At 41.7% G+C, this 14,835-nt stretch overlaps 1 protein-coding gene across 1 annotated transcript in view; it reads right to left on the reverse strand.

Annotated features, from left to right (window-relative positions):
* Nucleotides 1-359: 359 nt before the first annotated feature.
* Nucleotides 360-14,835, reverse strand: part of LOC118556594 — a 31,871-nt gene continuing 17,395 nt past the window's right edge. Inside the window, exons 70-90 of the mRNA XM_036150583.1 lie at nt 14,655-14,740; nt 14,405-14,532; nt 14,156-14,281; nt 13,868-14,058; nt 13,697-13,788; nt 13,299-13,429; nt 13,094-13,159; nt 11,410-11,622; nt 11,076-11,246; nt 10,398-10,544; nt 8,412-8,494; nt 8,180-8,300; nt 7,878-8,021; nt 7,169-7,289; nt 6,843-7,024; nt 1,342-1,497; nt 1,120-1,253; nt 890-1,023; nt 717-811; nt 446-535; nt 360-386 (exon numbers count right to left, since the gene is read on the reverse strand). Coding sequence (XP_036006476.1) covers nt 360-386; nt 446-535; nt 717-811; nt 890-1,023; nt 1,120-1,253; nt 1,342-1,497; nt 6,843-7,024; nt 7,169-7,289; nt 7,878-8,021; nt 8,180-8,300; nt 8,412-8,494; nt 10,398-10,544; nt 11,076-11,246; nt 11,410-11,622; nt 13,094-13,159; nt 13,299-13,429; nt 13,697-13,788; nt 13,868-14,058; nt 14,156-14,281; nt 14,405-14,532; nt 14,655-14,740 — 2,638 coding nt within the window. The remainder of the gene's footprint in view (nt 387-445; nt 536-716; nt 812-889; nt 1,024-1,119; nt 1,254-1,341; nt 1,498-6,842; nt 7,025-7,168; nt 7,290-7,877; nt 8,022-8,179; nt 8,301-8,411; nt 8,495-10,397; nt 10,545-11,075; nt 11,247-11,409; nt 11,623-13,093; nt 13,160-13,298; nt 13,430-13,696; nt 13,789-13,867; nt 14,059-14,155; nt 14,282-14,404; nt 14,533-14,654; nt 14,741-14,835) is intronic.

Consider the following 14,835-nt stretch of genomic DNA (forward strand, 5'->3'; position numbering starts at 1 on the left):
CTGTCATGTCTGTGGTGGTTGTAGTACTCTGGCCTGTCATGTTGGTGGCGGTTGTAGTACTCTGGCCTGTCATGTTGGGGGCGGTTGTAGTACTCTGGCCTGTCATGTTGGGGGCGGTTGTAGTACTCTGGCCTGTCATGTTGGGGGCGGTTGTAGTACTCTGTCCTGTCATGTTGGTGGCGGTTGTAGTACTCTGGCCTGTCATGTTGGTGGCGGTTGTAGTACTCTGGCCTGTCATGTTGGGGGCGGTTGTAGTACTCTGGCCTGTCATGTTGGTGGCGGTTGTAGTACTCTGGCCTGTCATGTTGGGGGCGGTTGTAGTATTCTGGCCTGTCATGTTGGTGGCGGTTGTGTTTGAGCTAGGTGCTGGCGTGATCGGGTCTGCTCTGCCACCTAACAGGCCCAGATTCAGCGTATCCAGGTCAGACTGTAGCTGCTGGGTCACCCAGGTCTGAACCACAGTGTCATTCTCAAACAGCTTCAGATCTGGTAGATTTTCCCCCATGAGACCTCGGACGTCTGTCACCGTCAAACCCTGTTAGAAAAAGCAGGAACAGGAAGACTGTTTGCCTTTCGGTGCCAAGAGTCTTTAATTTTACCACACAGATAATGCAATAATGCTTGAGAGTGTTGGCCACTAAAATCACATCTCATCCTCAGAAACTACTTAGGCATAAACCACTTTTTCTGGTTTTGCTTTCTTCATGTAAACTTACAGATATCACATCTTTATCCAGACTCGTTAAAGTGTTGACATCCATGTTGATGTTCTGTGTTGATAACGTGACAATGTCCGCTCGAGGCGCTCCGCCTGCCAACAGGGAATAAGAAGGTTACCGGACTGAACTCTACTCGGACGGATAACTAGACAGTTAGCATGAAGGCTCACCGAGATAGCCTTTAACCAGGTTGTAAAAGATAACAGGATTATCCCGATGGATGCTGAAGGAGCTGTTGCTGATCTCATAGAGGACTCTCTTCTGCTCAGCTGAACACGATGCCACATTAAGAAGCTTGGCGTTTCTGACAAGAGTGAAGATAAAGATGCACTCAGTGGAGCTGTAACAGCAGACATGTCATGCCAGATATGCTTATTTATTTATTCATGCTGACACCAACCCAATACTGTCTGATGTGATGTTCTGCAACATGCTGGTGTCCAATGAGCAAAGGTTGGAGTCAATAAAGTTCAGCTCCCTGCTGCCCAGGGAATTTCCAGAGGTGTTCAGGTACTTGGTGATGATTTCTTTGCTCTAAATATAACATGAAGAAAAACACATCTAGAGACCAAACTACAGCCAAACAAATGTTTTTGTAGTGTTTACTGTCCATCTGCTGTACCTTTGGCTTTTCCCAGGGTCCATTTTCAGGGTCCATGAGAGCTGCCAAGGTGTCCAGGCTAGTGATGCTCCATCTAGAGATGTCATCAAGTGTTGCTGCGCGAGATACGGAGGCAAGCATCTGTACTTCCTGGTCAGGAACTCCAGTGGGGAAGGCCTGGAAGTACAGAGATGGGTGATGACAAAATATGTTAAACAAACACTGAATTTAGAGGTTAAATGCTTTATTCTCATCTTTAAAACGGGAGTACACCAAATGCTGTCTTTAAACTAATTTGTGATGAACAACAAGACTTTGCACTACTTTTAGAAAATTTACAAAGATTTTGAGCACAACCTGCAGCTTAACAACCTCTTTCACTACGAGCTGCCCTTGTTTCAGGGCCCCATGTAACCCTTGGGTGCAAATTCATGCATGCACACATGAGTGGACCCTATACATGCAAGACATGTTCACACTCATGCCTACACACGTATACATGCCAAGGTCAAAAAGAAAACTTCTCTCAATATTTCTTCAGGAGGCTGCGTCTGTCTTTTCATCTTTGTGAGCAGTGAATATAAATGCAGGCAATCCAGGTTTCAATGTTTATATTCAAGGTGAGATATAATAAACACAGAATTAATATTTCTGTTAATGGATTTTAATGGATTTTAATGTCATAAAAATCACAACAGGCAGACACGTGCCATGCATCTGGACAGTCTCAACATTTAAGCCTAAGGGCCCAAAGGGTGGAGGAACGCTGGTTTTTATCTACTCAGCTTTTGGCACCCCTGAATGTTTCAGGAGAATTACAATAAAGTCTGTAAAAGCTTTTCAGTGCAAAATAAAGAGTTGTGCCTAAAGGCTGCTACCTCCGTTTGGCTGACGTCACTTCCTGTTTGCCAGCTGATAGCCGCCCCTCTGCTAGCGCGGAGCCACATAGACCTAGCGTTAGTTCACTTAGTGGTCCTCCAAAAGCACCCGAGCAGCCGGGTAAGCAGGCCGGCTGGGTGACAGTTCGTAGGAAGCATAGCTCTAGATTTCAGCCCCCAGTTCACCACCAACCCGTCTGCGTTTCAAACAAATTTTCCCCACTCAGCGACACACCCGCTGAGAAGCCGACCCTGATTATTGGGAGCTCAATAGTCAGAAACGTGGCACTAGAGACACCAGGGACCATAGTTAAATGCCTGCCAGGGGCCAGAACGGGCGACATAGAATCTTACCTAAAACTGCTGGCTAAGGATAAGCGTAAATACCGCAAAATTGTTATTCACGCTGGCGGTAATGACACCCGGTCACGCCGATCAGAGGTCACCAAAGTTGGTGTTGCTTCGGTTTGTGAGTTTGCTAAAACTATGTCGGACTCTGTAATTTTCTCTGGTCCCCTGCCTGATCTGACCAGTGATGACATGTTTAGCCGCATGTCATCATTCAACCGCTGGTTGTCTAGGTGGTGTCCAGAAAACGACGTGGGCTACATTGATAACTGGAGAACTTTCTGGGGAAAACCTGGTCTGATCCGGAGAGACGGCATCCATCCTACTTTGGATGGTGCAGCTCTTCTTTCTAGGAATCTGGCCGGATTTATTAGTTCTCCTAAATGCTGACAACCCAGGGTCCAGACCAGGAAGCAGAGCCGTAGTTTAACACACCTCTCTGCAGCTTCTGTACTGTTACCCATCCATTATCCTATTGAGACGGTGTCTTTCCCACGGCCAAAACTTAACAGATCAAAAACTTATCTAAAAGGAACAAATCATAAAAACCTAATAAAAATCAATACGGTTCACCTTGAACCTAAAAATAAAACAATTAAATGTGGTCTATTAAATATAAGGTCTCTCCCTCCAAAGACTTTGTTAGTTAACGAATTGATTTCTGATAAACAGATTGATTTGTTTTGTCTCACAGAAACCTGGCTACAAGAGGACTACGTTAGTATAAATGAGTCAACTCCCTCCAATTATTCAAATTTCCACATTCCCAGATCTGTGGGAAGAGGAGGAGTGGCAACCATCTTTCAGTCTGATTTATTAATTAGTCCCAGGCCAATTAATAACTACAGTTCTTTTGAACATTTAACCCTCAGTTTCCCTCATCCAAACTGCAAAGCAATAAAACCTCTTCTGTTTGTTGTTTTGTATCGTCCACCAGGCCCTTACACTCAGTTTTTGGATGAGTTGCCAGATTTCTTATCTGATTTGGTGTTAAATACTGATAAGGCTATTATAGTGGGTGATTTTAACATCCATGTTGACACAGAATGTGATAACCTTAGTGTAGCCTTTAAAACTATCCTAGATTCAATTGGTTTTGCTCAAAATGTGCATAAACCGACGCACTCTTGGCTCCATACTTTAGACCTTGTGCTGACATATGGCATTGATTGTGAAGAATTAACAGTATTTCCTCACAACCCTGTCCTATCTGATCATTTTTTAATAACATTTGAGTTTAATCTAACTGAGTTCTCCACCCCCAAAAGAGGGTTCCATTATAGTAGAGCTTTATCGGATAATGCTGTATCAAAACTTAAAGAGTCTGTCCCCTTTTTAATATCCTCCGTATTGCAGAAATGCCCTGTAGATGGCAGCAATGTTGTTTCTTCCAATTCACAAATAGATGTCTTTGTAAACGGTATGACTTTGTCATTGCGTTCTGCATTAGACAATGTAGCTCCCTTGAAAAAGAAGGTGATTATTCACAGGAAGCTGGCTCCTTGGTTTAATTCAGAGCTGCGTTCCTTGAAGCACAATGTTAGGAAATTGGAGAGAAAATGGTGCTCTACACACCAAGAGGAATCCTACCTAATCTAAAAGAACAGTCTATTGTTGTATAACAAGACCCTTCGCAGAGTTAGAGCAGCATATCTTTCATCATTAATTGAGGAGAATAAGAATAATCCTAGATTTCTCTTCAGTACAGTTGCCAAACTTACCCAGAGCCACAGCTCTGTTGATCCATCCATTCCCTTAGCTCTTAGCAGTAATGATTTTATGGGATTCTTCATAAATAAAATTGATTCCATTAAAAATAAAATAATTGGCATTCTCACAAACATGATTACCTCGTCCTCAGTAAGTGAGGCAGCATTGGAGGAATCTTTAGAACCTGTGCAGTGTCTGAACTGTTTAAAAGCAGTAGAGCTTTCTGAGCTATCTAAAATTTTAGCTTCATCTAAACCTTCTACCTGTATGTTAGACCCAATCCCAACCAAGTTGTTTAAGGAGGTATTCCCTCTGATCAGTGGTCCTATTTTAGACATGATTAATCTATCCTTGGTAAATGGATATGTACCACAGGCTTTTAAAGTAGCTGTTATTAAACCTTTACTTAAGAAACCATCTCTTGATCAAGATGAATTAGTAAATTACAGACCTATATCTAATCTTCTTTTCTTATCTAAAATTCTTGAGAAAGTAGTTGCTAATCAACTTTGTGAACATTTACAAAGTAATGACCTACTTGAGGAGTTTCAGTCAGGCTTCAGAGCTCATCATAGCACTGAAACAGCTCTGGTGAAGGTCACCAATGATATTCTCATGGCCTCAGATAATGGACTTGTGTCTATACTTGTCCTGTTAGATCTCAGTGCTGCATTTGATACAGTTGATCACAATATTCTCCTACAAAGACTTGAGCATACTGTAGGGATTAAGGGAAAAGCATTAGGCTGGTTTAAATCTTATCTGTCGGACAGATTCCAGTTTGTTCATGTTAATAATAAATCTTCCTCAAACTCTAGGGTCACCTGTGGAGTACCACAGGGTTCAGTCCTTGGACCAATTCTATTTACTATATATATATGCTTCCGATTGGCAAAATTATCAGACAGCATGGGATTAATTTCCACTGTTATGCTGATGACACTCAGCTATATTTATCCATAAATCCTGATGAATCCAATCAGTTACTTCTACTGCAGTCATGTCTTGATGACATCAAAAGCTGGATGACTTTAAATTTCCTGCATTTAAATTCTGACAAGACAGAAGTTGTAATCTTTGGGACAGAGTCTTCAAAAAATAAAGTTCTTAATCAATCACTTAATCTGGATGGCATTAACTTGGCCTCTGGTAATAAAGTTAAAAATCTTGGTGTTGTTTTCGACCAAGACATGTCATTTAAATCCCATATTAAACAGGTTTCCAGAGTTTCCTTTTTTCACCTCCGGAATATCGCCAAAATTAGAAACATTCTGTCCAGGAGTGATGCTGAAAAACTAGTCCATGCATTTGTTACTTCAAGGCTGGACTATTGTAATTCTTTACTATCAGGAAGTCCACAAAATGCAGTTCAAAGCCTTCAGCTGATCCAAAATGCTGCAGCAAGAGTTCTGATGAAAATCAACCAGAGGGATCATATTTCTCCTGTTTTAGCTTCCCTTCATTGGCTTCCTGTTAAATCAAGAATAGAATTTAAAATTCTCCTTCTAACGTATAAAGCCCTTAATAATCAAGCTCCATCATATATCAGAGCTCTGATTACCCCGTATGTTCCTAACAGAGCACTTCGCTCTCAGACTGCAGGTCTGCTGGTGGTTCCTAGAGTCTCTAAAAGTAGAATGGGAGGCAGATCCTTTAGCTATCAGGCTCCTCTCCTGTGGAACCAACTCCCAGTTTTGGTCCGTGAGGCAGACACCCCGTCTACTTTTAAGACTAATGTTAAAACTTTCCTTTTTGACAAAGCTTATAGTTAGAGTGGCTCATACCCTGAGCTATCTCTATAGTTGTGCTGTGATAGGCCTAGGCTGCTGGAGGACATCAGGGTCTAATTTTCTCACTCTACTGATTTCTACTGTTCTTCAGTCTACTGTTCTCCAGTTTTGCATTGTATTACATTGAAATGACTGTCGTCATTTCAGCTTTTAACTTTTTGCTCTCTCTCTTTTTCTTCATAGTAGGTACACCTGGTCTGGCGTTCTGTTAACTGTGACATCATCCAGTGAAGACGGCTCACCCGCTACTTCCATCTAATGTAGAACAGATTACTAGATCAATGTGTGCTTCTGTGCTTTTTTGTCTCTCTTGTTGTGTCTCTGTTCTGTCTTCTGTAACCCCAGTCGGTCGAGGCAGATGACCGTTCATACTGAGCCCGGTTCTGCCGGAGGTTTTCCTTCCCGTTAATGGGGAGTTTTTCTTCCCACTGTCGCTTCATGCTTGCTCAGTATGAGGGATTGCAGCAAAGCCATGTACAATGCAGACGACTCTCCCTGTGGCTCTACGGTTCCCCAGGAGTGAATGCTGCTTGTCGGGACTTTGATGCAATCAACTGGTTCCCTTATATAGGACATTTTTGACCAATCTGTATAATCTGACCCAATCTGTATAATATGATTGAACTTGATTTTGTAAAGTGCCTTTAGATGACATGTTTCATGATTTGGCGCTATATAAATAAAATTGAATTAAAATAATTTGGGAATCTCTGCACCAGCACATGGGGAGGCATAAAAAAAGTGGATGTCTGAGACTTTATTCTCTTTATAAAAGTAAAAGATGATTCCATAGTACCTGGTTGAGTTTGTTTAGAATGACTTTTTGGTAGCCGTCATCATCCACTTTCTGGCAGATGGAGTTGAGGTTGTCTTTTAGAACGGGGACGTCCAGGCAGAGGTCAAACTGCAGCAGATCGTAGCCAAAGGGGAAAGACGGGTCGCTAACGGTCACCTGGGTGATGTTGCCCTCGGTGCATCCTTTTAGAAATGAAAAAGAGAAACCAAGGGTTTGATTTGCAGAGGAGGCATTCCAACTTGTGTAATTGAATAATTTGCTGTGTAATATTTTTTTTTTCTGTATTGAAGTCTTGGTTTCAGTAGCTGGTTTCTAAAGCTATTTACCTGCTCCTCGCTTTGTTAATCGAGGGTTGATCTCTTTAAACAGCTTCTTGAGCTTCGTCTTCTGTGTTTTTTCTTTCCTTAAGTTGGGCATGAACCTCTTAAGGAACCTTTTCTTTGTAGGCTGACAAGGTAGAAATATAAGAAAGTCAGTGCTCTCGTGCAAAGAGAAATGAGTTTAATTTGTTAAATTCTGTAGTGCATTGATATCACATCTCAACAGCATAAGACTTACTGCCTTGAACTGGCTCCAGATCGATCCTGTTAAGTACAAAGGAAGAGTCCCAAGGCTCTCCAGTGTCTGTTGGTTCCAGCTTGTTACATCTCTGTAAATCAAGATGTTTAAATATGACAAAAACATCCAAATAAAAGTTATCATCTAGAAAACAATGAAGCCAGAGAAAAAAATGTTTGTTTAACCAGCAGCTGATCACTGTTGGCTCCATTGGGTCCTTTGTGTTGTTGTGTACAACAATGACCACGTAAGTGTTTGCTGCCACTTTGCAGAGACTCTAACATCAGTGTTCCGTATTTTAAGGCTTTTCTAAATGGCAGAGCCCTCTTATCAACAAACATCCCTTTATCCCAATTCATATTAAAATTAAGGACAAAAGCAATTCACTAATTTCTCATACGAACTAAATAAGAGGATTCAGCTTTTGTACCCGTATTTTGTCTTCCCAGATAGCAGCAGTGTTTCCACAGCAGCCACTTGGCCGTCAGAGAGATCTTTGCAGGCCTTGAGGTTTTCCAGGATGAGAGGATCTGAGTTCTCGATGTCGGATCTTTCCAGGCTGCAGGCCATGTTCCCCAGGACCTCCACGTTGTCTCTGCTGAGGCGGGGGCCACTGATCCCCTAAAACATGACAGCCAGGTTATCAGTGAAGCTCTTTACTATACATACAGTAATTGGTAGCCTACAGGTAATGTTTTCTACTATAAAGTAACATATTATGGTAGGGAGACTGGCATAGAAATGTTTTTATAATGGTTCTTGATTTTACTGGGACTCACCAAGCAGTTCTTGGCTTCACTGAACTTCTTTGGGCCCTTGTTCAAGATACCAGAGGCTACAGTGAAGTCTGCAGCACCCAGTGCAGAAAAGTAGGACCCTGCAGTTTCCTTTCTGGACATCCTGAATGCTGTAGTGCATTGATACACAACATATTTAGTACAAATGTCTCGTTTACAAGCAAGTGACACAATAATGCTGTTGAGACGGCCAAATGCTTGGAGAAAGACTCACTTCAAGTAGAGAAGCATGTCTGAAGGATAATCTGTGAAGTTCAGAGAGAGGTCGTCACGGAGCAGGTTGTACATGCAGGTCAGCTGGAGGGAATCATATGAAAAGATTTACAACTCTGAAATGTGTGAACTCAGCTTTACTTCAAGTGCCTTGGTAATTTGCAACAGATCTTACCTGTGGTTCCTTCAGCTCCACCTTAGCCCTGCCTTTCCTTGGCCTACATGCACGGATCAACTGTTTGAATCGGGGTTTTCCTGTTTTCCTAACCGCACCGCATGTGAAGCCTTGCAGCACAGATGAAGAAAGCCTGAATGAAGAAAAGGAAAAGCCCAGACAATTATTACACCTTATAAAGTCTCAGGAAAAAACAAAGTTGGTAAGATTGTTCACTCACTGCTCAGAGTCGAAATTTGTCTCAGCTACATTTGCATAAAACGAGCTGGCCTATAAAAGGAAGGGGAAAAACACAATGAAATGTTAGTCATCTGTCTTGAAATGTGAAAAACAAGAAATTAAATTCAGGTTTGATTGAGTAAACAAGAGTTATTAAACATAATAACTTTTTACCTTTTACTGATTCAATAAGTGTTGGGTTTGTAAAATTGCGCGTATGTACACTTTAGTCAAGAAAATACTTATACTTACTTATACTTCAGTCAGCAATAAACAAATAATGTTCAATTTCTGAAATTAACTTGGTTTTATTATGTTTTTAAAAAAAATAAAGTGGAACGTTTAAAGCTGACTGGATATTGAACTATTTTCAATGACTAAATAAGTATACACAGCCATGGTGTTACCTGGATAAAGAGATTATACAACAATAACCACTAGCAAGCGATTAATGTTGATGTTTAGACATTTTTCCCATTATTCTGAGGTCATAAATAAGAATAAAACGCATTTAAACCACTTTGGACGTGTTTGGACTTCGACAGCGTAGTGTCCCAGCTGCACCTGAATGCAGCACGGTGGCCGTTGGGGAAATGCGGAGGTTTGTCCTGCAGGACGTCCAGAGTTTGTGCTGACTGGGTTCTGCCTGCATTTGGACCTTGGCTGAGCTTTCTCCAGAACCAGAACCAGAACCAGAACCTAGTTTCCGCTCCGTAATTCAGGTCAGTGCCTCTTATTGCGGTTTGGTTCTGGTTCGGTCCACCTTTCTCTCTCTCGAAGTGAACCGGATCGTTCAGAGCCAGTAAGTGGACCGTTACATTTGAGGAGGGCTATGAGGTTTAAACGTGTATACATTTGAAACATCATGTTGGAAGGGCCGGACGGGCCGGCTCGGGTCCATTAGAGCGACCTGCAGAACTGTTCGACCACCTTCAGGCATTTTTTCACTTATGTCACCTTTGCACGTTTCATTTAGATTGTTTAGATTGATCTGATCTCTTTTAAACCGCGTTTCTTAGGTAAATTGACTTTGGCTGAAAGCTTGTGGCTTAGACAAGGCTCTTAATCACCGCGGCTAAAATGATAAAGAACCAAGTAATGTTTTTTAAAATACATATATAATAACAAATGGAGATTTGAGCAGTTTTCTGAATTTACATAGCGGAATGACACTAAAAACACCATTGATATTTTTTAAGATCAATCTTTAGATCAGGTTTTCTTGTCATTAGGTGGGAAACTGTGCTGCTTTTCTTACATCATTTCCGCAAGTATCAACATCCCATAAAAAAATCCATCCTCTTTTTTTTTCTCTTTAAAACCTAATAAAAATGAAAGGACAACAAATCTCCTATAGTAGATATTTATCAAAACTGAAACGTTTTCATGTAGCTCTAAGCGAGTTTTGATGCGGTGGACTGAGGGGATAAATGGCTCTGTGGATGGAACAGCTTGCAGACGCCTGGGTTAGAGAGTAACCCTAACCCTACAATAACTTTACCACCATTTAACCCTGAAGGCCTCAACATGGGCGTCTTCATCCCGGGTCAATCGGTCATCTATTCTGCAGTTATAACAGGAAACAGCTCTGACCTGGTCTGATGTCCACTTCTTGTTGTTGATCACACTGATGTCTGCGGTCCCCTCAGCAAAGACCAGCAGGGAGGGTGGGATCTCAGCTGCTAATGCGTCGGGGACGTTCTGCACCACTTTGGCTGGACTGGTGTCCACAGAAATGATCTGGTGAGCAGAAACATGCATGAGACTAAAGATAGATAGATAGATAGATAGATAGATAGATAGATAGATAGATAGATAGATAGATAGATAGATAGATAGATAGATAGATAGATAGATAGATAGATAGATAGATAGATAGATAGAAAGATCTATTTGTCATTGTGTATGCACAAAGTGCGTACACAACAAAATTTCGTTTGCATACAGCTTGAAAAATCACAGTAAGTTGCACTAATTTTCAGGATAAAGATGCAGCAGCGATTTATGTAAACGACTGAAACGTAAAACATGCCCTCACTGCACAGCAGCACACAGGCTGACTTTCATCATTAATGTGATCATTGTTACAGACTTTGTTTTAAAATCCAACAAATGTAGCACTGCTTTAAACATTAGAAGAAGATGAAGAGAACATTTAACCCATCCCTCACGGAGCAGTGGCTGATATTTCTGGTTTTAATCCCACTTTGCTCTGGAAAGATGCTGATGGAGGAATGTGGTCAGGCTTTATTCTAAAGGTTGAACCTTCACCTTTCTGATAAAAGTCTCCTGGACGACTTTTGGGGCCGCCAGCATGTTGGAGACCAGCAGTGGGTTCTTGGAGGCGGTGAGTAATTCAGCAGCTGAGATCTTGTCCATTGACGCTGAAGGAACTCCAACTACAAGAGTACCCAGGGACTCCAGGGAGGCAGAGCTGGTGATCTGTCGGTCATATTTCCGTCCATTAAAACAACTGTTTAGGAACTGGAACCTGATTCTAGACAACTTCCTATCAAATCAAGTCTTTTTTTACAAGTACAGTTTATACTTGATAGAAGAAATAACTAAAGACGTGTGATAATTGCGTGTAACGTCTGGCCCGTACCTGAAAACCTGAAGAGGTGATGGAGCGTATGATGGTGTTGGCCTGGTCCTGTCCCCAGGTGGTCACTGAGCCCAGAGTGGACAAAGAAGAAAGCGGCACTCCAGGAGGCGCTGAGAGGATCTGGCTGTTTGTCAGGCCTGAAGAGGCACTTCCCAGATCCTGGAACGTTTGCGCTGTGACGGTCTTGATGTTGGATGCCAGGGCTGCAGAAATCTGCAGGACGCAACAGGCATTGTTTATGGCAGTGGACTAAGGTTCTGGTCACATCGACCCTCCACACCATCATGTATTATCATATAGAAATGCTTCATGTAAACCTTTTACGTCAAATTGTCCTGTTTTTAATACTTTTACCATTAATACAACAGGTAATATTCAACATACTGTTGTATAAATTATCCTTTGGTGAACAGATCAGCATGGCAACACCATCTGAACCTTTATATGGACCCAGATTTTCAGATAGGGTATTCTACTGTAAAGTTATTGCATCAGTGAGCAAACCCAAGAACACAGTGGCCATTATTATTTCAATTAAATTACAACACTTGCATTACAATCGACAAGTTTTTTCATATTTTATGTTGTCAATGTTTGTTTAGTTGTTCTGACAGCAACACACTATGACGTGTGTAAAGGAGATCTCGATCACAGTGGGTCTTTTGCCTGGTTAAATAAAGGTTTAATAATCAAAAAAAATATGGAAAGCTGCTATAGAGGATATTTGTACTTCATCTTGTTTTCCTACATCCCATCAGTAGGATCAACTAATTGCTGCATACCAGAAAAACAGAAATCTTAAAAACGACGTGGGCTACATTGATAACTGGAGAACTTTCTGGGGAAAACCTGGTCTGATCAAGAGAGACGGCATCCATCCTACTTTGGATGGTGCAGCTCTTCTTTCTAGGAATCTGGCTGGATTTATTAGTCCTCCTAAATGCTGACAACCCAGGGTCCAGACCAGGAAGCAGAGCCGTAGTTTAACACACCTCTCTGCAGCTTCTGTACTGTTACCCACCCATTATCCTATTGAGACGGTGTCTTTCCCACGGCCAAAACTTAACAGATCAAAAACTGATCTAAAAGGAACAAATCATAAAAATCTAATAAAAATCAATACGACTCACCCTGAACCAAAAAATAAAACAAGTAAATGTGGTCTATTAAATATAAGGTCTCTCCCTCCAAAGACCTTGTTAGTTAATTCAATTATTTCCGATAATCAGATTGATTTATTTTGTCTCACAGAAACCTGGCTACAAGAGGACTATGTTAGTATAAATGAGTCAACTCCCTCCAATTATTCAAATTTCCACATTCCCAGATCTTTGGGAAGAAGAGGAGGAGTAGCACTGAGCAGAACCTCTTTGTGTGAGACCTTCAAGATCTAGTACCTCAGGATCTCTTGTTCCATTGCAGAAAGTCTTCAGCTTGTCCAAGATGGCCATCGTATCATCTTCATTAAGAGAAGAAAATACAGAGCTTGGGATGTCCGAGGAGCACAACAGAGAGCCTGGAAGCCTGAAGGAAAGGTGACGTGTTAGAGGATTTCAACAAAGTGACTGAAACTGGTTCTCTCATTTATTAAATAACGTTTCTTCATTAAACTGATGGATAATTACATCAGGAGTCCAAAGGATGGGTTCAACTCAAAAAGCTGGATGATATAGTAGTTTGTTACGTCCTGTGGGATGGCTGTGTTGTTAAAGAGCTCCAGATTAGCTTTATCCTCCAAGAACACCTTGATCTAAAAAAAAAAAACATGTAAAACAGGCAAGAGAAATTCAAACAAAACCTGCTGGATCTCACTGGTCTGGTGATCAGCTGTAAAATTCAGAGTTCTATTGTTTATCAAGACGTTTCACATAAAGATTTTGAGGAAATACCTGAGTGGTGTTGACAAAGCTGGTGAGATCGTCCAGAGTGATAAATGTGATAAAGCTGCCGATGTAGTTGACAAACCAGGAGGAAGAGTTCAGTTCTGGATCTCTTGGAACGTAGCATCTGACTCCAGAACCTGAGGAAAAACAGGGATTATCAATGTTGTAGGCGGCTGAATTCCCTGATGGTCCAGGATTATGAAGTAATAGATGTTCATTTGTTGGTCGATGTCGTACAGCACACAGAATCAAACAGTTTATGTCTTAAAGTCAGTGGTTAATCTTTCTATTTCCTAATGTTTGCTCTAGAATCCATAGACGCTGCTGAATCAAAAACATTATCAAAGCATAAAGGACTAGTTCAGACATCTGTGCCGCATCAGATCTTCACTCCAAAATCTCACCAGCGCTCAGGTAGCTCCTGATGCTGCTGTACACGTCTTCCCGACCAAACTCAGAGCTGTTGTAGGTGAAGTTATTTCCCATGAAAGACACCCTGAGGAACAGCAAACATTGGAAATGTAAATTCATGCAACCCTTTGTCGATGTTCTATCAATGCGAAACACCGACTTACAGCTTCTGGAAGGCGAGACATGAGGCGTTCTGGACCTCAGTAGAACTAATGAGCTCCTTGGTGAGGAACCTCAGGTAGTCCTTCAGGCGTACGTTAAACCACAGATCAACCTCAGATCTGCTGCTGCTGCTCAGAGCCAAGGGCCACACACAGGGGAGGATGGTCCTCCTCACATCATCTGGGACGTCCTCCTGCAGGGGCACCCATTAATGACACGGTGAGGAGAACCCACACAGATTACCACTGAGATGATGCTACAAACATGTTAAACTGACGAGAGGGACATACCGACTGTAGGAAGGTGGCGGTGTTGTTGTAGTGGCTGAAGATGATGCAGACGTCTGGACTGTTATTAATTACCCCCGGTTGACTGAGGAGTTGACCCAGTTCTGAGGTGCTGATGGTGTTTAGGAGCTGGAGAAGATTAAAAAGGTAACATGGTTTAAATCTCTGTCAGATACATCGCTTTCATCGTCACATACTCAAACTACACCAATCTTCCTCTAGGTCTGTTTTCAGCAGTTAAATAATGTTCACCTCTGACTTGCGTGTCGGTGGCAGGAGAGAAATGAGCGTCGACACATCTGGAAAGCCGAAGCTGAGGAAGGTGTTCTTCAGGAAGAGGTAGAAGCTTCCACCGCTGTAGCATTTCAGCGGCTTTTGATCTGTTTTGCAATGTAAAATGTAATATTTTACACCCACATGTGGAGCTAGAGTTCAGACGCTCTCCTGTCTTTTTAATCTGTTCTGGTAATTCGGGTGCTGTGCAACATTTTTAAAGACATACCTTGGAGGATAAGGAGGATGTTTTTGTAGATCTCTGTTTTAGTGATGTTGCTGAGCGTTGTCTGTATTGCGTCCAGAACGTTTAACCTAAATAAACATTGGTTGAATTCACCAGTTAGACTTTTTACACAATTTCAAACAGAATTGTACAGCTGAAACACCGTTTTCTAATGTCCCGCAAA

This window comes from Fundulus heteroclitus, chromosome 19 (genome assembly GCF_011125445.2).
Source record: "Fundulus heteroclitus isolate FHET01 chromosome 19, MU-UCD_Fhet_4.1, whole genome shotgun sequence".
Classification (NCBI taxonomy): Eukaryota; Metazoa; Chordata; class Actinopteri; order Cyprinodontiformes; family Fundulidae; genus Fundulus; species Fundulus heteroclitus.